Raw genomic sequence first — 25,016 nt, 5'->3', positions numbered from 1 at the left:
TTTGCTAAAAATGCTAACTAGCATGCTAACATGCTAACCATGCTAGCATGCTAACCATGCTAATTAGCTACAGTGGGTAGGAGTGATAGTTGATGACGAGTAACAGTTACAATGGCTGAACAGTTAAAAAGTTCAGTAGTTTAAAGGGTTAAATTGTTTAACAGTGAAATATTGTAGTGAGGACTTTTATTTTGAAACAGTTTTTGGCAGAGGAAGCAGTTAACCAGGATGTGTAGTCTTAATATGGCCAGTTTGTATGCTTAAAGCCTGAAAGTGGCAGTTGATCCAGGTGGCCCGAACACCTGCCATAGGATAATTGCTTAACGGCTCTATTGTGATGTCATCAGCCCATGTTAAGTCTATGGGGAAATTTTTAACAGTTTTTAATTAATAGTTTAAAAAGTATAAAAATTACAAACCTGAAAAATACATAGCACCCATGTCCTAAGTAAGACCTACGTAACATAGTTTGAATGAAGTTTCTACGTTAAACGGTTGAAGCTGCATTAAACGCGTTAGAAGAAGAACTAGAAAAGCATTTCCTGAAGGAAATACAGTGCATGAAAATGCAAAAATATGATGAGTTCATATGGTTAAATTATTTGCTTGGTAGATAAGGTTTACTATAGTTGGAATGACTGAACAGTTAAATAGGTTGATAATTGAAATGGTTAAATTATTTAGGCAGATAGTTGACGATAACTAACAGTTGGAATGGCTCCAATGTTTGCTAGCAGTTATGCTAACTATGTTAACAAAGATAATAATGTTAACCAAGTAACTATGCTAACTAGCATGTTAACAATGTTAAAATGTTACCTATGCTAACCATATGACTTAGTTAACCTAGCTAATAATTTTTATTAGTTATGATAACTATGCTAATTAGCATGCTAACATGCTAATTATGTTAACCATGTTACTTAGCTAACTTAGCTAATCATTTTAGCAGTTTTGTAAAAAATGCTAACTAGCATGCTAATATGTTAGCATGCTAACATGTTAGCATGCTAACTATGCTAACCATGTGACTTAGCTAACTTAGCTAATCATTTCAGTAGTTTTTGTTAAAAATGCTAACTAGCATGCTAACATGCTAGCATGCTAATTATGCTAACCATGTGACTTAGCTAACTTAGCTAATCATTTTAGCAGTTTTGCTAAAAATGCTAACTAGCATGCTAACATGCTAGCATGCTAACTATGCTAACCATGCTAACTAGCTACAGTGGGTAGGAGTCATAGTTGATGACAAGTAACAGTTACAATGGCTGAACAGTTGAAAAGTTCAGTAGTTTAAAGGGTTAAATTGTTTAACAGTGAAATATTGTAGTGAGGACTTTTATTTTGAAACAGGCTTTGGCAGAGGAAGCAGTTGAACAGGATGTGTAGTCTTAATAGGGCCAGTTTGTATGCTTAAAGCCTGAGACTGGCAGTTGAGATCCAGGTGGCCCGAACACCTGCCATAGGATTCAAATGGCTAAATTATTTGCTAGGTAGATGAGGTTTAATATAGTTGGAATGACTGAACTAGGTAGATGAGGTTTAATATAGGAATGACTGAACTAGGTAGATGAGGTTTAATATAGTTGGAATGACTGAACGGTTAAATAGGTGGATAGTGTAAAAGGTTAAATTATTTGCTAGGTAGATGAGGTTTAATATAGTTGGATTGACTGAACTAGGTAGATGAGGTTTAATATAGTTGGACTGACTGAACAGTCAAATAGCTGGATAGTTTAAAAGGTTAGCCTGAGAAACTGATAGGGGGCAGGTGGCCTGGCCACCTGGCCTAGGATTCTAATTGCTTAACGGCAGTCTTAATAGAGCCATATTGTATGCTTAAAGCCTGAGACAGAGTATATAGTTTAAAAGTTAAATGTAGATAGTGTAATGGATGTTGATAGACAGAAAGTTGAATGGATGTTGATAGGCAGATTGTTTAATGGATGTTGATGGATAGTTTAATGGGTGGATGAGTGAATGGTTTGAATAGGATGAATGGATAGAAAGTTGGATGAAATATGTCTTATATCCTTGTAGAATGTAGAGACACAGAGAGAGTTGGTCTAGTTCAGTAGAAAGCAGTTGATACAGGTGCAATCAGTTGAACTGATTCTTTGATGGGGCCTAGATGAGCAGCTGGAAGAAGATACAGGTGCAAATCAAGTTAATTAGTCCATTGTGATGTCATCAGCCCATGTTAAGTCTATGGGGAAATTTTGAGTAGTTTTTAATTAATAGTTTAAAAAGTATAAAAGTTACAAAGATGAAAAATACAAAGCCTACATGTCCTAAGTAAGACCTACGCAACGCAGTTTGAATGAAGTTTCTACGTTAAACGGTTGAAGCTGCATTAGCTACGTTAGAAGAAGAATAATAAGAATAAGAAGACTTGGAAGAACAATATAGTGCATTTTCATGCACTATAACTAGAAAAGCATTTCCTGAAGGAAATACAGTGCATGAAAATGCAAAAATATGATGAGTTCATATGGTTAAATTATTTGCTTGGTAGATAAGGTTTACTATAGTTGGAATGACTGAACAGTTAAATAGGTTGATAATTGAAATGGTTAAATTATTTAGGCAGATAGTTGACGATAACTAACAGTTGGAATGGCTCCAATGTTTGCTAGCAGTTATGCTAACTATGTTAACAAAGATAATAATGTTAACCAAGTAACTATGCTAACTAGCATGTTAACAATGTTAAAATGTTACCTATGCTAACCATATGACTTAGTTAACCTAGCTAATAATTTTTATTAGTTATGATAACTATGCTAATTAGCATGCTAACATGCTAATTATGTTAACCATGTTACTTAGCTAACTTAGCTAATCATTTTAGCAGTTTTGTAAAAAATGCTAACTAGCATGCTAATATGTTAGCATGCTAACATGTTAGCATGCTAACTATGCTAACCATGTGACTTAGCTAACTTAGCTAATCATTTCAGTAGTTTTTGTTAAAAATGCTAACTAGCATGCTAACATGCTAGCATGCTAATTATGCTAACCATGTGACTTAGCTAACTTAGCTAATCATTTTAGCAGTTTTGCTAAAAATGCTAACTAGCATGCTAACATGCTAGCATGCTAACTATGCTAACCATGCTAACTAGCTACAGTGGGTAGGAGTCATAGTTGATGACAAGTAACAGTTACAATGGCTGAACAGTTGAAAAGTTCAGTAGTTTAAAGGGTTAAATTGTTTAACAGTGAAATATTGTAGTGAGGACTTTTATTTTGAAACAGGCTTTGGCAGAGGAAGCAGTTGAACAGGATGTGTAGTCTTAATAGGGCCAGTTTGTATGCTTAAAGCCTGAGACTGGCAGTTGAGATCCAGGTGGCCCGAACACCTGCCATAGGATTCAAATGGCTAAATTATTTGCTAGGTAGATGAGGTTTAATATAGTTGGAATGACTGAACTAGGTAGATGAGGTTTAATATAGGAATGACTGAACTAGGTAGATGAGGTTTAATATAGTTGGAATGACTGAACGGTTAAATAGGTGGATAGTGTAAAAGGTTAAATTATTTGCTAGGTAGATGAGGTTTAATATAGTTGGATTGACTGAACTAGGTAGATGAGGTTTAATATAGTTGGACTGACTGAACAGTCAAATAGCTGGATAGTTTAAAAGGTTAGCCTGAGAAACTGATAGGGGGCAGGTGGCCTGGCCACCTGGCCTAGGATTCTAATTGCTTAACGGCAGTCTTAATAGAGCCATATTGTATGCTTAAAGCCTGAGACAGAGTATATAGTTTAAAAGTTAAATGTAGATAGTGTAATGGATGTTGATAGACAGAAAGTTGAATGGATGTTGATAGGCAGATTGTTTAATGGATGTTGATGGATAGTTTAATGGGTGGATGAGTGAATGGTTTGAATAGGATGAATGGATAGAAAGTTGGATGAAATATGTCTTATATCCTTGTAGAATGTAGAGACACAGAGAGAGTTGGTCTAGTTCAGTAGAAAGCAGTTGATACAGGTGCAATCAGTTGAACTGATTCTTTGATGGGGCCTAGATGAGCAGCTGGAAGAAGATACAGGTGCAAATCAAGTTAATTAGTCCATTGTGATGTCATCAGCCCATGTTAAGTCTATGGGGAAATTTTGAGTAGTTTTTAATTAATAGTTTAAAAAGTATAAAAGTTACAAAGATGAAAAATACAAAGCCTACATGTCCTAAGTAAGACCTACGCAACGCAGTTTGAATGAAGTTTCTACGTTAAACGGTTGAAGCTGCATTAGCTACGTTAGAAGAAGAATAATAAGAATAAGAAGACTTGGAAGAACAATATAGTGCATTTTCATGCACTATAACTAGAAAAGCATTTCCTGAAGGAAATACAGTGCATGAAAATGCAAAAATATGATGAGTTCATATGGTTAAATTATTTGCTTGGTAGATAAGGTTTACTATAGTTGGAATGACTGAACAGTTAAATAGGTTGATAATTGAAATGGTTAAATTATTTAGGCAGATAGTTGACGATAACTAACAGTTGGAATGGCTCCAATGTTTGCTAGCAGTTATGCTAACTATGTTAACAAAGATAATAATGTTAACCAAGTAACTATGCTAACTAGCATGTTAACAATGTTAAAATGTTACCTATGCTAACCATATGACTTAGTTAACCTAGCTAATAATTTTTATTAGTTATGATAACTATGCTAATTAGCATGCTAACATGCTAATTATGTTAACCATGTTACTTAGCTAACTTAGCTAATCATTTTAGCAGTTTTGTAAAAAATGCTAACTAGCATGCTAATATGTTAGCATGCTAACATGTTAGCATGCTAACTATGCTAACCATGTGACTTAGCTAACTTAGCTAATCATTTCAGTAGTTTTTGTTAAAAATGCTAACTAGCATGCTAACATGCTAGCATGCTAATTATGCTAACCATGTGACTTAGCTAACTTAGCTAATCATTTTAGCAGTTTTGCTAAAAATGCTAACTAGCATGCTAACATGCTAGCATGCTAACTATGCTAACCATGCTAACTAGCTACAGTGGGTAGGAGTCATAGTTGATGACAAGTAACAGTTACAATGGCTGAACAGTTGAAAAGTTCAGTAGTTTAAAGGGTTAAATTGTTTAACAGTGAAATATTGTAGTGAGGACTTTTATTTTGAAACAGGCTTTGGCAGAGGAAGCAGTTGAACAGGATGTGTAGTCTTAATAGGGCCAGTTTGTATGCTTAAAGCCTGAGACTGGCAGTTGAGATCCAGGTGGCCCGAACACCTGCCATAGGATTCAAATGGCTAAATTATTTGCTAGGTAGATGAGGTTTAATATAGTTGGAATGACTGAACTAGGTAGATGAGGTTTAATATAGGAATGACTGAACTAGGTAGATGAGGTTTAATATAGTTGGAATGACTGAACGGTTAAATAGGTGGATAGTGTAAAAGGTTAAATTATTTGCTAGGTAGATGAGGTTTAATATAGTTGGATTGACTGAACTAGGTAGATGAGGTTTAATATAGTTGGACTGACTGAACAGTCAAATAGCTGGATAGTTTAAAAGGTTAGCCTGAGAAACTGATAGGGGGCAGGTGGCCTGGCCACCTGGCCTAGGATTCTAATTGCTTAACGGCAGTCTTAATAGAGCCATATTGTATGCTTAAAGCCTGAGACAGAGTATATAGTTTAAAAGTTAAATGTAGATAGTGTAATGGATGTTGATAGACAGAAAGTTGAATGGATGTTGATAGGCAGATTGTTTAATGGATGTTGATGGATAGTTTAATGGGTGGATGAGTGAATGGTTTGAATAGGATGAATGGATAGAAAGTTGGATGAAATATGTCTTATATCCTTGTAGAATGTAGAGACACAGAGAGAGTTGGTCTAGTTCAGTAGAAAGCAGTTGATACAGGTGCAATCAGTTGAACTGATTCTTTGATGGGGCCTAGATGAGCAGCTGGAAGAAGATACAGGTGCAAATCAAGTTAATTAGTCCATTGTGATGTCATCAGCCCATGTTAAGTCTATGGGGAAATTTTGAGTAGTTTTTAATTAATAGTTTAAAAAGTATAAAAGTTACAAAGATGAAAAATACAAAGCCTACATGTCCTAAGTAAGACCTACGCAACGCAGTTTGAATGAAGTTTCTACGTTAAACGGTTGAAGCTGCATTAGCTACGTTAGAAGAAGAATAATAAGAATAAGAAGACTTGGAAGAACAATATAGTGCATTTTCATGCACTATAACTAGAAAAGCATTTCCTGAAGGAAATACAGTGCATGAAAATGCAAAAATATGATGAGTTCATATGGTTAAATTATTTGCTTGGTAGATAAGGTTTACTATAGTTGGAATGACTGAACAGTTAAATAGGTTGATAATTGAAATGGTTAAATTATTTAGGCAGATAGTTGACGATAACTAACAGTTGGAATGGCTCCAATGTTTGCTAGCAGTTATGCTAACTATGTTAACAAAGATAATAATGTTAACCAAGTAACTATGCTAACTAGCATGTTAACAATGTTAAAATGTTACCTATGCTAACCATATGACTTAGTTAACCTAGCTAATAATTTTTATTAGTTATGATAACTATGCTAATTAGCATGCTAACATGCTAATTATGTTAACCATGTTACTTAGCTAACTTAGCTAATCATTTTAGCAGTTTTGTAAAAAATGCTAACTAGCATGCTAATATGTTAGCATGCTAACATGTTAGCATGCTAACTATGCTAACCATGTGACTTAGCTAACTTAGCTAATCATTTCAGTAGTTTTTGTTAAAAATGCTAACTAGCATGCTAACATGCTAGCATGCTAATTATGCTAACCATGTGACTTAGCTAACTTAGCTAATCATTTTAGCAGTTTTGCTAAAAATGCTAACTAGCATGCTAACATGCTAGCATGCTAACTATGCTAACCATGCTAACTAGCTACAGTGGGTAGGAGTCATAGTTGATGACAAGTAACAGTTACAATGGCTGAACAGTTGAAAAGTTCAGTAGTTTAAAGGGTTAAATTGTTTAACAGTGAAATATTGTAGTGAGGACTTTTATTTTGAAACAGGCTTTGGCAGAGGAAGCAGTTGAACAGGATGTGTAGTCTTAATAGGGCCAGTTTGTATGCTTAAAGCCTGAGACTGGCAGTTGAGATCCAGGTGGCCCGAACACCTGCCATAGGATTCAAATGGCTAAATTATTTGCTAGGTAGATGAGGTTTAATATAGTTGGAATGACTGAACTAGGTAGATGAGGTTTAATATAGGAATGACTGAACTAGGTAGATGAGGTTTAATATAGTTGGAATGACTGAACGGTTAAATAGGTGGATAGTGTAAAAGGTTAAATTATTTGCTAGGTAGATGAGGTTTAATATAGTTGGATTGACTGAACTAGGTAGATGAGGTTTAATATAGTTGGACTGACTGAACAGTCAAATAGCTGGATAGTTTAAAAGGTTAGCCTGAGAAACTGATAGGGGGCAGGTGGCCTGGCCACCTGGCCTAGGATTCTAATTGCTTAACGGCAGTCTTAATAGAGCCATATTGTATGCTTAAAGCCTGAGACAGAGTATATAGTTTAAAAGTTAAATGTAGATAGTGTAATGGATGTTGATAGACAGAAAGTTGAATGGATGTTGATAGGCAGATTGTTTAATGGATGTTGATGGATAGTTTAATGGGTGGATGAGTGAATGGTTTGAATAGGATGAATGGATAGAAAGTTGGATGAAATATGTCTTATATCCTTGTAGAATGTAGAGACACAGAGAGAGTTGGTCTAGTTCAGTAGAAAGCAGTTGATACAGGTGCAATCAGTTGAACTGATTCTTTGATGGGGCCTAGATGAGCAGCTGGAAGAAGATACAGGTGCAAATCAAGTTAATTAGTCCATTGTGATGTCATCAGCCCATGTTAAGTCTATGGGGAAATTTTGAGTAGTTTTTAATTAATAGTTTAAAAAGTATAAAAGTTACAAAGATGAAAAATACAAAGCCTACATGTCCTAAGTAAGACCTACGCAACGCAGTTTGAATGAAGTTTCTACGTTAAACGGTTGAAGCTGCATTAGCTACGTTAGAAGAAGAATAATAAGAATAAGAAGACTTGGAAGAACAATATAGTGCATTTTCATGCACTATAACTAGAAAAGCATTTCCTGAAGGAAATATAGTGCATGAAAATGCAAAAATATGATGAGTTCATATGGTTAAATTATTTGCTTGGTAGATAAGGTTTACTATAGTTGGAATGACTGAACAGTTAAATAGGTTGATAATTGAAATGGTTAAATTATTTAGGCAGATAGTTGACGATAACTAACAGTTGGAATGGCTCCAATGTTTGCTAGCAGTTATGCTAACTATGTTAACAAAGATAATAATGTTAACCAAGTAACTATGCTAACTAGCATGTTAACAATGTTAAAATGTTACCTATGCTAACCATATGACTTAGTTAACCTAGCTAATAATTTTTATTAGTTATGATAACTATGCTAATTAGCATGCTAACATGCTAATTATGTTAACCATGTTACTTAGCTAACTTAGCTAATCATTTTAGCAGTTTTGTAAAAAATGCTAACTAGCATGCTAATATGTTAGCATGCTAACATGTTAGCATGCTAACTATGCTAACCATGTGACTTAGCTAACTTAGCTAATCATTTCAGTAGTTTTTGTTAAAAATGCTAACTAGCATGCTAACATGCTAGCATGCTAATTATGCTAACCATGTGACTTAGCTAACTTAGCTAATCATTTTAGCAGTTTTGCTAAAAATGCTAACTAGCATGCTAACATGCTAGCATGCTAACTATGCTAACCATGCTAACTAGCTACAGTGGGTAGGAGTCATAGTTGATGACAAGTAACAGTTACAATGGCTGAACAGTTGAAAAGTTCAGTAGTTTAAAGGGTTAAATTGTTTAACAGTGAAATATTGTAGTGAGGACTTTTATTTTGAAACAGGCTTTGGCAGAGGAAGCAGTTGAACAGGATGTGTAGTCTTAATAGGGCCAGTTTGTATGCTTAAAGCCTGAGACTGGCAGTTGAGATCCAGGTGGCCCGAACACCTGCCATAGGATTCAAATGGCTAAATTATTTGCTAGGTAGATGAGGTTTAATATAGTTGGAATGACTGAACTAGGTAGATGAGGTTTAATATAGGAATGACTGAACTAGGTAGATGAGGTTTAATATAGTTGGAATGACTGAACGGTTAAATAGGTGGATAGTGTAAAAGGTTAAATTATTTGCTAGGTAGATGAGGTTTAATATAGTTGGATTGACTGAACTAGGTAGATGAGGTTTAATATAGTTGGACTGACTGAACAGTCAAATAGCTGGATAGTTTAAAAGGTTAGCCTGAGAAACTGATAGGGGGCAGGTGGCCTGGCCACCTGGCCTAGGATTCTAATTGCTTAACGGCAGTCTTAATAGAGCCATATTGTATGCTTAAAGCCTGAGACAGAGTATATAGTTTAAAAGTTAAATGTAGATAGTGTAATGGATGTTGATAGACAGAAAGTTGAATGGATGTTGATAGGCAGATTGTTTAATGGATGTTGATGGATAGTTTAATGGGTGGATGAGTGAATGGTTTGAATAGGATGAATGGATAGAAAGTTGGATGAAATATGTCTTATATCCTTGTAGAATGTAGAGACACAGAGAGAGTTGGTCTAGTTCAGTAGAAAGCAGTTGATACAGGTGCAATCAGTTGAACTGATTCTTTGATGGGGCCTAGATGAGCAGCTGGAAGAAGATACAGGTGCAAATCAAGTTAATTAGTCCATTGTGATGTCATCAGCCCATGTTAAGTCTATGGGGAAATTTTGAGTAGTTTTTAATTAATAGTTTAAAAAGTATAAAAGTTACAAAGATGAAAAATACAAAGCCTACATGTCCTAAGTAAGACCTACGCAACGCAGTTTGAATGAAGTTTCTACGTTAAACGGTTGAAGCTGCATTAGCTACGTTAGAAGAAGAATAATAAGAATAAGAAGACTTGGAAGAACAATATAGTGCATTTTCATGCACTATAACTAGAAAAGCATTTCCTGAAGGAAATACAGTGCATGAAAATGCAAAAATATGATGAGTTCATATGGTTAAATTATTTGCTTGGTAGATAAGGTTTACTATAGTTGGAATGACTGAACAGTTAAATAGGTTGATAATTGAAATGGTTAAATTATTTAGGCAGATAGTTGACGATAACTAACAGTTGGAATGGCTCCAATGTTTGCTAGCAGTTATGCTAACTATGTTAACAAAGATAATAATGTTAACCAAGTAACTATGCTAACTAGCATGTTAACAATGTTAAAATGTTACCTATGCTAACCATATGACTTAGTTAACCTAGCTAATAATTTTTATTAGTTATGATAACTATGCTAATTAGCATGCTAACATGCTAATTATGTTAACCATGTTACTTAGCTAACTTAGCTAATCATTTTAGCAGTTTTGTAAAAAATGCTAACTAGCATGCTAATATGTTAGCATGCTAACATGTTAGCATGCTAACTATGCTAACCATGTGACTTAGCTAACTTAGCTAATCATTTCAGTAGTTTTTGTTAAAAATGCTAACTAGCATGCTAACATGCTAGCATGCTAATTATGCTAACCATGTGACTTAGCTAACTTAGCTAATCATTTTAGCAGTTTTGCTAAAAATGCTAACTAGCATGCTAACATGCTAGCATGCTAACTATGCTAACCATGCTAACTAGCTACAGTGGGTAGGAGTCATAGTTGATGACAAGTAACAGTTACAATGGCTGAACAGTTGAAAAGTTCAGTAGTTTAAAGGGTTAAATTGTTTAACAGTGAAATATTGTAGTGAGGACTTTTATTTTGAAACAGGCTTTGGCAGAGGAAGCAGTTGAACAGGATGTGTAGTCTTAATAGGGCCAGTTTGTATGCTTAAAGCCTGAGACTGGCAGTTGAGATCCAGGTGGCCCGAACACCTGCCATAGGATTCAAATGGCTAAATTATTTGCTAGGTAGATGAGGTTTAATATAGTTGGAATGACTGAACTAGGTAGATGAGGTTTAATATAGGAATGACTGAACTAGGTAGATGAGGTTTAATATAGTTGGAATGACTGAACGGTTAAATAGGTGGATAGTGTAAAAGGTTAAATTATTTGCTAGGTAGATGAGGTTTAATATAGTTGGATTGACTGAACTAGGTAGATGAGGTTTAATATAGTTGGACTGACTGAACAGTCAAATAGCTGGATAGTTTAAAAGGTTAGCCTGAGAAACTGATAGGGGGCAGGTGGCCTGGCCACCTGGCCTAGGATTCTAATTGCTTAACGGCAGTCTTAATAGAGCCATATTGTATGCTTAAAGCCTGAGACAGAGTATATAGTTTAAAAGTTAAATGTAGATAGTGTAATGGATGTTGATAGACAGAAAGTTGAATGGATGTTGATAGGCAGATTGTTTAATGGATGTTGATGGATAGTTTAATGGGTGGATGAGTGAATGGTTTGAATAGGATGAATGGATAGAAAGTTGGATGAAATATGTCTTATATCCTTGTAGAATGTAGAGACACAGAGAGAGTTGGTCTAGTTCAGTAGAAAGCAGTTGATACAGGTGCAATCAGTTGAACTGATTCTTTGATGGGGCCTAGATGAGCAGCTGGAAGAAGATACAGGTGCAAATCAAGTTAATTAGTCCATTGTGATGTCATCAGCCCATGTTAAGTCTATGGGGAAATTTTGAGTAGTTTTTAATTAATAGTTTAAAAAGTATAAAAGTTACAAAGATGAAAAATACAAAGCCTACATGTCCTAAGTAAGACCTACGCAACGCAGTTTGAATGAAGTTTCTACGTTAAACGGTTGAAGCTGCATTAGCTACGTTAGAAGAAGAATAATAAGAATAAGAAGACTTGGAAGAACAATATAGTGCATTTTCATGCACTATAACTAGAAAAGCATTTCCTGAAGGAAATACAGTGCATGAAAATGCAAAAATATGATGAGTTCATATGGTTAAATTATTTGCTTGGTAGATAAGGTTTACTATAGTTGGAATGACTGAACAGTTAAATAGGTTGATAATTGAAATGGTTAAATTTTTAGGCATATAGTTGACGATAACTAACAGTTGGAATGGCTCTAATGTTTGCTAGCAGTTATGCTAACTATGTTAACAAAGATAATAATGCTAACCAAGTAACTATGCTAACTAGCATGCTAACAATATTAAAATGTTAACTATGCTAACCATATGACTTAGCTAACCTAGCTAATCATTTTTAGTAGTTATGCTAACTAGCATGTTAACATGCTAACTATGCTAACCATGTGACTTAGCTAACTTAGCTAATCATTTTTAGAAGTTTTGCTAAAAATGCTAACTAGCATGCTAACATGCTAGCATGCTAACTATGCTAACCATGTGACTTAGCTAACTTAGCTAATCATTTTTAACAGTTTTGCTAAAAATGCTAACTAGCATGCTAACATGCTAGCATGCTAACTATGCTAACCATGTGACTTAGCTAACTTAGCTAATCATTTTTAGCAATTTTGCTAAAAATGCTAACTAGTATGCTAACATGTTAGCATGCTAACCATGCTAACTAGCTACAGTGGGTAGGAGTCATAGTTGATGACAAGTAACAGTTACAATGGCTAAACAGTTAAAAAGTTCAGTAGTTTAAAGGGTTAAATTGTTTAACAGTGAAATATTGTAGTGAGGACTTTTATTTTAAAACAGTTTTTGGCAGAGGAAGCAGTTGAACAGGATGTGTAGTCTTAATAGGGCCAGTTTGTATGCCTAAAGCCTGAGACTGGCAGTTGAGATCCAGGTGGCCTGAACACCTGTAATAGGATTCAAATGGTTAAATTATTTGCTAGGTAGATGAGGTTTAATATAGTTGGAATGACAACTAGGTAGATGAGGTTTAATATAGTTGGAATGACTGAACTAGGTAGATGAGGTTTAATATAGTTGGAATGACTGAACGGTTAAATAGGTGGATAGTGTAAAAGGTTAAATTATTTGCTAGGTAGATGAGGTTTAATATAGTTGGAATGACAACTAGGTAGATGAGGTTTAATATAGTTGGAATGACTGAACTAGGTAGATGAGGTTTAATATAGTTGGAATGACTGAACGGTTAAATAGGTGGATAGTGTAAAAGGTTAAATTATTTTCTAGGTAGATGAGGTTTAATATAGTTGGAATGACTGAACTAGGTAGATGAGGTTTAATATAGTTGGACTGACTGAACAGTCAAATAGGTGGATAGTGTAAAAGGTTAGCCTGAGAAACTGATAGGGTGCAGGTGGCCTGGCCACCTGGCCTAGGATTCTAATTGCTTATCGGCAGTCTTAATAGAGCCATATTGTATGCTTAAAGCCTGAGACAGAGTATATAGTTTAAAAGTTAAATGTAGATAGTGTAATGGATGTTGATAGACAGAAAGTTGAATGGATGTTGATAGGCAGATTGTTTAATGGATGTTGATGGATAGTTTAATGGGTGGATGAGTGAATGGTTTAAAGAGGATGAATGGATAGAAAGTTGGATGAAATGTGTCTTATATCCTTGTAGAATGTAGAGACACAGAGAGAGTTGGTCTAGTTCAGTAGAAAGCAGTTGATACAGGTGCAATCAGTTGAACTGATTCTTTGATGTGGCCTAGATGAGCACCTGAAAGAAGATACAGGTGCAAATCAAGTTAATTAGTCCATTGTGATGTCATCAGCCCATGTTAAGTCTATGGGGAAATTTTGAGTAGTTTTTAATTAATAGTTTAAAAAGTATAAAAGTTACAAAGATGAAAAATACATAGCCCACATGTCCTAAGTAAGACCTACGCAACATAGTTTGAATGAAGTTTCTACGTTAAACGGTTGAAGCTGCATTAACTGCGTTAGAAGAAGAAGAAGAAGAAGAAGAAGAAGAAGAAGAAGCCTAGGAAGAACAGTAGAGTGCATTTTCATGCACTCTAATAAGAAGAAGAAGCCTAGGAAGAACAGTAGAGTGCATTTTCATGCACTCTAATAAGAAGACTTGGAAGAACAGTATAGTGCATTTTCATGCACTATAATAAGAAGAAGAAGCCTAGGAAGAACAGTATAGTGCATTTTCATGCACTCTAATAAGAAGACTTGGAAGAACAGTATAGTGCATTTTCATGCACTATAATAATAATAACTAGAAAAGCATTTCCTGAAGGAAATACAGTGCATGAAAATGCAAAAATATGATGAGTTCATATGGTTAAATTATTTGCTTGGTAGATAAGGTTTACTATAGTTGGAATGACTGAACAGTTAAATAGGTTGATAATTGAAATGGTTAAATTATTTAGGCAGATAGTTGACGATAACTAACAGTTGGAATGGCTCCAATGTTTGCTAGTAGTTATGCTAACTATGTTAAAGATAATAATGGTAACCAAGTAACTATGCTAACTAGCATGCTAACAATATTAAAATGTTAACTATGCTAACCATATGACTTAGCTAACCTAGCTAATAATTTTTATTAGTTATGATAACTATGCTAATTAACATGCTAACATGCTAATTATGTTAACCATGTGACTTAGCTAACTTCGCTTATCATTTTTAACAGTAATGCTAACTAGCATATTAACATGCTAACATGCTAACCATGTGACTTAGCTAACTTAGCTAATCATTTTTAGCAGTTTTGCTAAAAAATGCTAACTAGCATGCTAACATGCTAGCATGCTAACTATGCTAACCATATGACTTAGCTAACTTAGCTAATCATTTTTAGCAGTTTTTTGTAAAAAATGCTAACTAGCATGCTAACATGTTAGCATGCTAACTATGCTAACCATGTGACTTAGCTAACTTAGCTAATCATTTTTAGCAGTTTTGCAAAAAATGCTAACTAGCATGCTAACATGTTAGCATGCTAACTATGCTAACCATGTGACTTAGCTAACTTAGCTAATCGTTTTTAACAGTTTTGCTAAAAATGCTAACTAGCATGCTAACTAGCATGCTAACATGCTAGCATGCTAACTATGCTAACCAAGTTACTTAGCTATCTTAGCTAACTAGCTACAGTGGGTAGGAGTCATAGTTGATGACAAGTAACAGTTACAATGGCTGAACAGATAAAAGTTCAGTAGTTTAAAGGGTTAAATTGTTTAACAGTGAAATATTGTAGTGAGGACTTTTATTTTGAAACAGTTTTTGGCAGAGGAAGCAGTTGAACAGGATGTGTAGTCTTAATAGGGCCAGTTTGTATGCTTAAAGCCTGAGACTGGCAGTTGATGCAGCTGGCCCGAACACCTGCCATAGGATTCTAATTGCTTAACGGCTCTATTGTGATGTCATCAGCCCATGTTAAGTCTATGGGGAAATTTTGAACAGTTTTTAATTAATAGTTTAAAAAGTATAAAAGTTACAAAGCTGAAAAATACAAAGCACCCATGTCCTAAGTAAGACCTACGTAACATAGTTTGAATGAAGTTTCTACGTTAAGCGGTTGAAGCTGCATTAATTGCGTTAGAAGAAGAATAAGAAGCCTAGGAAGAACAGTACAGTGCATTTTCATGCACTGTAATAAGAAGAAGAAGCCTAGGAAGAACAGTAGAGTGCATTTTCATGCACTCTAATAAGAAGACTTGGAAGAACAGTATAGTGCATTTTCATGCACTATAATAAGAAGAACAGTGATAATAGTCCATTGCATTTACATGCAATGCAATAAGCTGAAACAGGGTACAAGGCTGTCTGGCTGTGTGTTTGTTTCAGCATTGACCAAGGCTGGACTCTCTCCCTCCTTGGACTCTACATTATTTGACTCTGCTGATAAATTAAGAAATTATGAGTCTTTGGCAAGGTGAATTTGGTCATGTCTTGTTCATGTCATGTTTAAACAATAAACCATATCAGTGAACAGTTTTGAATGAACTTGCCATTGAAGGGTGTCAGTTCATCTGTAAGAGAGAAGGGATAAGTCATGAACTGTCATGTCAGAATTAAGGAGAGTTTTCTCTAAACTGTAGTTGTTGATGCCATGTTGACATATTCTGTGACTTCTTATGTAATTTGCATTAGCATTAGCAGTAAAGTCTCATGTCAAAAAAGATATCTCTAATTCATGCCAAACAAATCTCATACTTACTTGCTCCAGCAGATGTTTCTGACCATGTCTGTTCTTCATTAGTGCCTGATTCTGGTTTGTGCCCATTGCATTCAGGGAGAAATTAATGATTTTTAGAACTTGTCAATTTCATGTCTGTGAAAGTATGTTCTACAAACATACATCAATGTGAACTACGTGTATGTTAACATTACCTGGATTTATTTCATCGGTAACAAAAAAATAAATAGGACTTGTCGAAATTATAAAAAACATTTTGAGAACCATTAACAGATTACAATATCACAGCAATAATAATAACAAATTAGTTGTTAAGCCAGTCCCTACTGTGGCAATAATGACAAACATAACCCATTCCCTATCGTCACTTGTGCACTTAACATTACCTGAATTTGTTTCATCAGTAACAAAAAAGAATTAAAACATCACTTGCTGTAGTTATAAAAAACATTTTTATAATACAGATTACAATCTGCAATACACAGCAATTATAACAAATTAGTTGTTAAGCCATACTGTCACCTTACACATTGAAAGGCATTGAGTTACCTCTTTGTTTCCTCTTAGGTGAGAAAAGTCTGACAACATCTATCAGGAAGATGAAGAGGAAAGGGTGACATTAGCTCATTAAAGCCTGATTACCTGCTTTCATATTATAGTTCACATGTTGTCAAAAAAGAGAATTCTATAATTTCCTCACCTTTTCTATGTTGCACAGCACACCATATGACCACACCACATAATATGAAAAATAACACACCAGTGAGTGTGTCCTTCCAAGCTCCTGTGCAGTAAATAACCAAAATTAAAAGTCCAGCCATCACAAACAGCATCAGCATATAATATGTCCTTATTATAAAAACTGACCGTTGGTGTGTGTTGGCGTGTGTGTGGTTGTGGTGCGTAGTGCCACCCTGCTCTCTCTCCTCTCCTGATCAGACAGACCCACAGAGCAGGAGAGCCACTCGGCCTCAGAGGGACTGTAGAGCAGCCAGGAGCTCACTGCCACCAGACCCCCCTCATCTGCAGCAGGACACAGCACACACACACACACACACACACACACACACACACACACACACACACACACACACTTCATATCACTTTATATAAACACATATAACACACAGCGCAACACATTTTAAAAGCAATGAATTCTGGTTATTTGTGAACATGAACATGCCCCCAGAGTGTAGCGCTGTAGCTGTCTGACTAATTTAGCTGTTGGCTGCAGCAACTGGAGCTAGGTAAAAACGATTGTTTTCGGGTATTTTCGTACCAAAAGTACTTGGTGACCTTGAGAAACGGAGATCTATGAGAAAAATCGCCGGGATTCCCCTTTAATATTACTTTATATAAACACAGATATAACATATAGTGCAACACACTCAATATCACTTTATATAAACACCGATATAACACACACAATGCAACAACACACTTAATATCACTTTCTACACAGACATAACACAGTTAATATCACTTATATAACAAACACAACATATCACACTTCATATCACTTTATCAAGACACACACTGTAGAGGAGAATAATATCACATACTGTAATATCGGACTCCCCTGTGCAGACACCCAGAAGGTGTTTACCTTGGAGGAAGTGGATGTTGCTGTAGTTCTGATGGATCTCTGTTCCTTTTCTATCTGTCCAGGTGACGGTCGGCTCTGGAGACCAACCATCTGACTCACAGGTAACATTCACCTGTCCTGCACCTCCTTCAGTCGATGAGACAACTGGAGTATTGCCTTGGACTATGTGTGTGTGTGATACACAGAGAATGAGAGACTATAATAGTTTAACTTGTTGAAAACAATACCACAGCATGCAATGCATACGATGCAAATACACATGTTGTGTTTATAATAGGGCTGTCAATCGATTAAAAAAATTAATCTAATTAATTACATACTCTGTGATTAATTAATCTAAATTAATCGCATATATAATTTTTGCTGTGAAAGTATTTTAAATATTTAAATTCAAATGAATCATTGAATAATCATCATTAGTGACATTAAAGTTCAAAAACTATTTTATTATTATTTTCACTGTTCAAATAATGGCCATAATAGTCTATGATATGACCTAATATGCTGAGGAAATAAATTCAAAAGTGCTTCGGGAAGAAGTTTTTTTTCGGATACAAGGCATTTCAGGCCACAGATATAACCTAGGGGACACAATGAAAATAAATTAACACTCCCATCTAAGTCAACACTTATTTTTTTTGCATTGATGTGCGACTATAGAGTTGATGAACTCCGGTGATATGCAAATTCCTTGCTGCAGACATTGCAGAGGACTTTATTTTCAACACTTTATTTTTATCAACACCACAAGGCCGTTTTTTAAAAGTAAATGTTCCAATCAATGATCCAGGCAGCACATTTTCTTCTGTCCTTAATCCGATTAATCTGCACTAATTTTTTTAATCAGTTATTTTTTCTCAAATTAATTAATCGAAATGAATCAGTTATTTTGACAGCCCTAGTTTATAACTAACTATGCAATTAGCGATAGCTGCTACACTCACATCTAATTGGGTATTATGCATTTAGCGATAGCTGCTACACTCACCTCTCACTTTGAGCCTGATGCCAATGTCATTGTACCATTTGGTGTTCTTGGCGTGGCACACATACTCCCCCCTGTCCTCCAGAGTGAGGTTCTCCAGTCTGAGCGACACGTTCCCCTTCTCCAGCTCCCCCACCAGAGACACCCTGCCCCGGTACCGAGGGTCTGCAGGTTCCCCCTGGACCCGCCGGTTATCATACAGCAGAACTGGGGTACTGAACGCATTGAACCGGTGCCAGCGCACCTGCAGAGGTACTGCACTAGAGGAAGGGGAGAGTGCACAGGGCAGAGTGACAGAAGATCCTTCTGGAGCCGAGACCGGACCTTCAGAACCCGTTAGAGAGAACAGCTCAGGGTCTGGAGTCACCGCAGCTACTGTACACGGGACACAAACACAGGGTTTCCGGTGTGTCAGAGAGAAGTGATGCTGAGACACTGTTATGGATTTTACACTAGAGTTTCGGTCGACCAGTGGTTTAAATTCATAAATATATTCAGAACTTCCAGAAAAGCTCAAAAACATGCAAAAGGCTCAAAAACATTAAAGGAAGCTGGAGGTCAAACAGAAGAAAAGACAGCATCAAAAAAGTATTTCTCACAGCAATGGCAGGAACTTATAGGACAAACCTGGTGCTCCTCATTGCAGAGACACAGAGAAAGAAGACACAAAACACAACACCACCAGCAGGGGGTGCCAAAATCTCATCATACTAAAATTAAATAATTCAGGGGTTCCTAACAGACATGACAGATTTCAATTTGAAATTCGCCTGCCAATTCATTTACATTTGCCAAATATCTGAGATAATCTACTGACTAACTCAAGTGTAATGATGGGTCGTTTTGATGATTTAACAGATTTTTCTTCTTGGATCTGTGAAGACATTTTTTTTGTAGACAAAGAATATTTGTATATGTTTCACATCTTAAGTATTGAATAAGGGTTATAAGTGGATTTAATATACATCTAAATCAGGTGTAAATCAGCAATTGTAATGAGATATTCCATATAAAAGGCCTTCATACATGTTACAACTGCAGTCAAAGGAATCAGGCACAAAGTCATCCACGTGAGTGGCATCATCTGGAAATGAAATGGCACATCAATAAATTATGCAACATTAATTAATGTGCTTATGTGAGCATGCAGTGTTTACATATGTCATGTGTTAAAAGATTAGAGACACAACTGCTGTGCAACAACAATGATCTGACACAGACTTGCAAAGTAAGGTCCGGCAGACCTGCTGATTTGCAGATCTGTCAAAACTGCTATTCACATTCAAAAACTCTGAAATTAATTATTTTAATCAAGGAAATACTCACCTGAATGTTCTTTACACATAGAGAAGACAGAAAACAACTTCGAAAACCAGGGTTCCGTGGCTTCTTTCAGACACACACACACACACACACACACACACACACACACACACACACACAAAGTCATGGGTGTTATTCTCTGGTAAAATATTAAAAGGTCATAGCTCAGTCATGTGATCTGCTCCCTCTGTAACAGGCTGTAGTGTGTCATTTAAATCTTAGTAAATTAAGTAATCATAGTTGTGAGAGAAATTTACTATAACTATTTTTACTTTTACTTGTATAGATATATAGATAGATATACTTTATTGCCACACAACACTGTTGGTGGTATTTGTTTACAGAAAGTAGCTCAAGCCAAAAAAGAGAGAAAAGAAAGAAAAACTAAACAGAATAAAATAATGTTAAATAAATAAACAAATAGTTCAGATCATATACCAGTTTGTTTTGTATGATAGTTGAAATGACAAGAAGTCTTTGGAATTTGGAATGTTGCCAAACATACACAGAGTGATGCACCAAATCAGGTGAGCAGAACATAAGATCATCATATGACAACTTCTGCAGAGTAACTCATTGACTGTATTGCACTGCTTACCTGCTACATTTACTCCTACAATGTTTCGCCTATGACCTTGCACTGCTATATTCCATAGCATCCTGCCCATAAAACCTGTGCAATATACTGTACATATATATTACATGTGTGTGTGTGTGTATATTACATGTTTGTGAGTGCTTAAAGGTCCCTTTAAAATGTCTCTTAAAGGTGTGTGTCTGAACTGAGGCAATCAAACTATTCCTGACGCACCTTGCAGAAGCATCAGTGGGAGAAGAGTAGAGCTCAAGGCCACTCTCAGGTTGCTGTCGCTCCATGCTGAACGAGTGACCACTATCACTCCTAGGCTGCAAGACAGTCTCAGCAAGCTTGGCATCGTTCAAGGGGAAACCTGTGCCAAGCATGGCGGGGGTGAGCAGCCGCTCATCCTCACTGCTGTCCAGTGGGACATCCCGAACTGCAGAGGGGTCAAGCAGTACCTGTGTCCACAAATCGTCCCCTTAGAATTATATATATATATATATATATATAAACTCCTATTGCACTTGCAGCTCATGAACCCAATTAATTCCCATTTCCACAGGTCCACATTGTGGATGCCATCAAGGGCTCCGTTCCCTGCCTGAGCACCTGAGCTGAGCCCCCAGCCAGGTCCTAGAAGATAAAATCAAGGATCAGCTGTTATACCTGCATTTGCTTCCAAATCCTTATTTTCTATATTTATCACACTATATACTTTGCAGCTCTGACTCACCATTGTTCACTAATGATGAGGGCACTGGGCCAGTCAAAACCAGGCCTGCCACTGGAGATCTCACAACAGGTGAAGCCTACTGCATCCGCAGTTGTCACCATCAACGTCCATGTGGATGCAGTTTCTGCTGTGGACAAGAGTATACTCCTATATCAACAGGAGGTAGCTGCTGCAGGGCTGGTGTCAGAAGTTCTGACAAATGGCACTGAGATTGTGGCCAGAGAGTCCTTGGACCCTGTCACCATACCAGCTGCAAAGCTGGAGAACCGGCTGGTTCAGAATCCCGTTGCTGAGGAGGCGGTGAATGAGGCTCCAACGGTAGTTTCTCTTGTTACTGAGATTGATGCCTAACTGGACATTTGTGGACACCAGGTACTGCTTGACCCCTCTGCAGTTCGGGATTACAAACAGGATGTCCCACTGGACAGCAATGAGGATGAGCGGCTGCTCACCCCTGCCATGCTTGGCACAGGTTTCCCCTTGAACGATGCCAAGCTTGCTGAGACTGTCTTGCAGCCTAGGAGTGATAGTGGTCACTCGTTCAGCATGGAGCGACAGCAACCTGGGAGTGGCCTTGAGCTCTACTCTGCTCCCACTGATGCTTCTGCAAGGTGCGTCAGGAATAGTTGGATTGCCTCAGTTCAGACACACACCTTTAAGAGAAATTTTAAAGGGACCTTTAAGCACTCACAAAACAATTCAGTTGTTTCATGAACAGACATGCACAACTTTTAATGAGTTTATCTTGATAGGTAAATTACATTCCTTTGTCACAGCATTTACTTCCTGCCTGTTTATGTTCAGAGGTTCTTCTGCAGCGTCTGCCCCTCAGGATGTGGTGTTTGGCCTGCGCGTTTGCCCCTCAGGATGTGGTGTTTGGCTTCTGCGTCTGCCCCTCAGGATGTGGTGTTTGGCCTGAGTGCTGAGTTTTCACTGGGTGACTGGTTGAGAGATGGGTGGCTGGATGAGAGACCTGGAAGCACTAGCAGCTGGAGCCCGGTGTCAGTTAGGAAGTGAGGCCTGGTTCACTTGGTATGTCAGCTGCACAACCATTTACCATAGCAGATGAACAAGATAATTTGGATCAAGTCGGTCTTCAAAACATTTAACCAAAAGCATTCAACCTCTCCCTACAGTGAAGAAGATCTCTGTTAAAGTGAGGAGGAGATTGAAAATGTGTTGGAGAGGCAAGGTCTCATGGAAATGACCGGTAAATGACCTTAAATGCTGTATTGATATTTGTTCTTTGCATTTACAATGTCAGTACTAGTCTCTTGTGACTCCTCTCAATGCAATTTCCGAACAGGGCCGAGGTGGCTTTTGGCCGCCCGTGGCCATTTCAGTTCACAGTGAGAGGGAATGGAAAGGGCAGACCACCAAGAGCCTCATCATTAGAAAGATCTGTTTTACATGTTACGTTTGCATTTTCACTGTTCACAAGTTTAATGAGAGAAGCTGTCCAGCCTGCCACTAATCCTCATTCACTCTGTTGCTCTGTGTGGGCCATTCACCAGGGCTACGCTGTGCTCTCCCAGAGCTTTGGATTCCTCCGGCGGGTCAGAGGAGACAACTACTGTGCCCTGCGAGCCAGGCGCTGATGCGCACTACCAGGCTTCCTGGCTGGCTGAGGCAGGAGAGGCTCTTATTGGTATGCCCATGTCCTCCACCCCTGTAGGCTGTACATTGTTGGGAGAGTTACCATGGACTCATGCAGAATGGACTGCAGTGTCTCCCAAAAAAATCAACTCTTTTATTGTTTTTAAAGCTGTTGGATCTATTAATTTTTAAGTGGAGAAAATGATGGGCAAATGTGATTCACTGTTAACCAAAGTAATTTGTTTCTATCATAGTAGAGCAAGGTTTAATCAGGACCTTCAATGTATCAAACTTTTCACTTGAGTTTTCCCATTTTCCTACATGTAGATCCCTGAAGAGCTTGAGTTTCATTACGGTCTGATTAAAGGCTGGTTGTTTCCTGACATGCAAGTACACGACTGGGATCGCAAAGGCTGTGGATCTGGGGAAGTGGATGTGGCCCCAGTCTGTCTCTGGGTCACCTGCGGTCAGCCCTGCTGTGCCTGTGTCAGAGGCAGCCGTTATCTCTGGAGATGCCATGGTGTTCCTGCCATTCACGTTGCTTAGCAACAGGGATGAGGTCCACCGCTCCATCACCCTAGTTGCCCCCAGACCACAGTCAGATATCTCCCCTGACAATGACTGGCATTAGTGAGAGATGGACCTCCACAGTGGTACATGTGTGTTCGTGTACACCCATGAACTACAGTGAGTAGCCTATAGCAGACTGAACTGACCTGAACTCTCTATGCTTTTTGTCTTCTATTCCCTCTTCATACTTTACTCCAAGGTGTTCAGACACCTTGTAAAAACATTGTTCACACAATGAGATACATGCTGTGCACAGCACAAATAAGAGGCACAATACAATAGCTTATCTCCCCTGCTGGTGGTGATGTTAAAAGCCAAACAATGTAATTATCAAGATAGTCTAATCTTGTACACCGCAATGCTAATCTTGAGATAATAACTTCTGAGGTTCAAATGGAACAAAAGAAAACCCTCAAGGGCTCAACACACATTTGAGTCTGTCATACAGCTTTACTGTAAAGCTTGGCTAACAGTGTAGAATGGAGATTATATCAATGGATAGTGTATTTTTGACATTCAACTGCTTGCCATATGTGATATGTGATATTATGAATGTTATCAATCAACCTCAGTTATGACTGATTTTCATGAAATGTACAATAATTTAGCATATGATTTAGCCATTTTATGAGTATTAACCCCCTGACCTTGATGTTGCTGGCAGCCTGCTGTACCAGTTGAAATATTACTACTAATATAAAAGTATTTGTTTCCATTTTAGGGAGATCATCCTTCACTTTATTGTCAGACAAATAAAATGACATGCAATGTGTTGGGTTTAACTGTCTTTATTGATCCATTGATTTGTTTTGTTTCTTTACAAGGAGAAACATGGACTTGTAGAAACATGGACTTGTAGCTCTTGATCTTGAAGTGGGTTGGATTTCATCGTCTGATCCCTTGTTTATTTCTCTCCCATGACCTGAAGAGAGGGTATGAAGGAAACATTAGGATGCACAACAAATAGAATATTCACTGTGTTCAATGCCACAGTGTTGCAACTCACTCACACTGTATGGAGGAACATCAGCAGACTGATATCAATGTGGTTATGCCAGCTTTCTGACAGTCTTTGAGAGTGGTGTGTGTGTGTGTGTGTGTGTGTGTGTGTGCGTGTGTGCGTGTGTGTGTGTGTTCCCTGACCTCCTCCATCCAGCCCAAGTAGGAGGACACGCGGGTGAAGACAGTGGGCTTCATCTCAGTGTTGCATCCTGATGAGGACACAAAGCTGGCCACACCGTGCACCACGTACTTGCCCTCGACCTTGCAGTTCAGAGGACCACCAGAGTCTCCCTACAGCAGGTCAGAGCAAAACAAGAGCAGCAATCTGTCAGAAACTAAAAGATAACTTATTGCATTCTGTTTGTCTTCTTCTATAGTGTATGTCATAATGCAATGGCAAACGTTCGGAACAACCACACTCAACTGTTTGAACAGGTTCCCACCACATTGCAAATGTAGGGCACTCTTTTGAAATGCAGAAAGGTGTGTT

At 37.3% G+C, this 25,016-nt stretch overlaps 1 protein-coding gene across 1 annotated transcript in view; it reads right to left on the bottom strand.

Annotated features, from left to right (window-relative positions):
• Window positions 1-23,727: 23,727 nt before the first annotated feature.
• The window catches only part of LOC143104918 (elastase-1-like), a 3,943-nt gene continuing 2,654 nt past the window's right edge, over window positions 23,728-25,016 (bottom strand). The window contains exons 7-8 of the mRNA XM_076269249.1: window positions 24,646-24,817; window positions 23,728-23,735 (exon numbers count right to left, since the gene is read on the bottom strand). Coding sequence (XP_076125364.1) covers window positions 23,728-23,735; window positions 24,646-24,817 — 180 coding nt within the window. The remainder of the gene's footprint in view (window positions 23,736-24,645; window positions 24,818-25,016) is intronic.

The sequence above is a fragment of the Alosa pseudoharengus genome, unplaced genomic scaffold, assembly GCF_046254945.1.
Source record: "Alosa pseudoharengus isolate Yale_2024_CS ecotype anadromous, Long Island Sound unplaced genomic scaffold, YU_APseudo_1.1 YU_APseudo_1.1_scf_5, whole genome shotgun sequence".
Classification (NCBI taxonomy): Eukaryota; Metazoa; Chordata; class Actinopteri; order Clupeiformes; family Clupeidae; genus Alosa; species Alosa pseudoharengus.
This window is presented reverse-complemented; position numbering and strand designations above follow the sequence as displayed.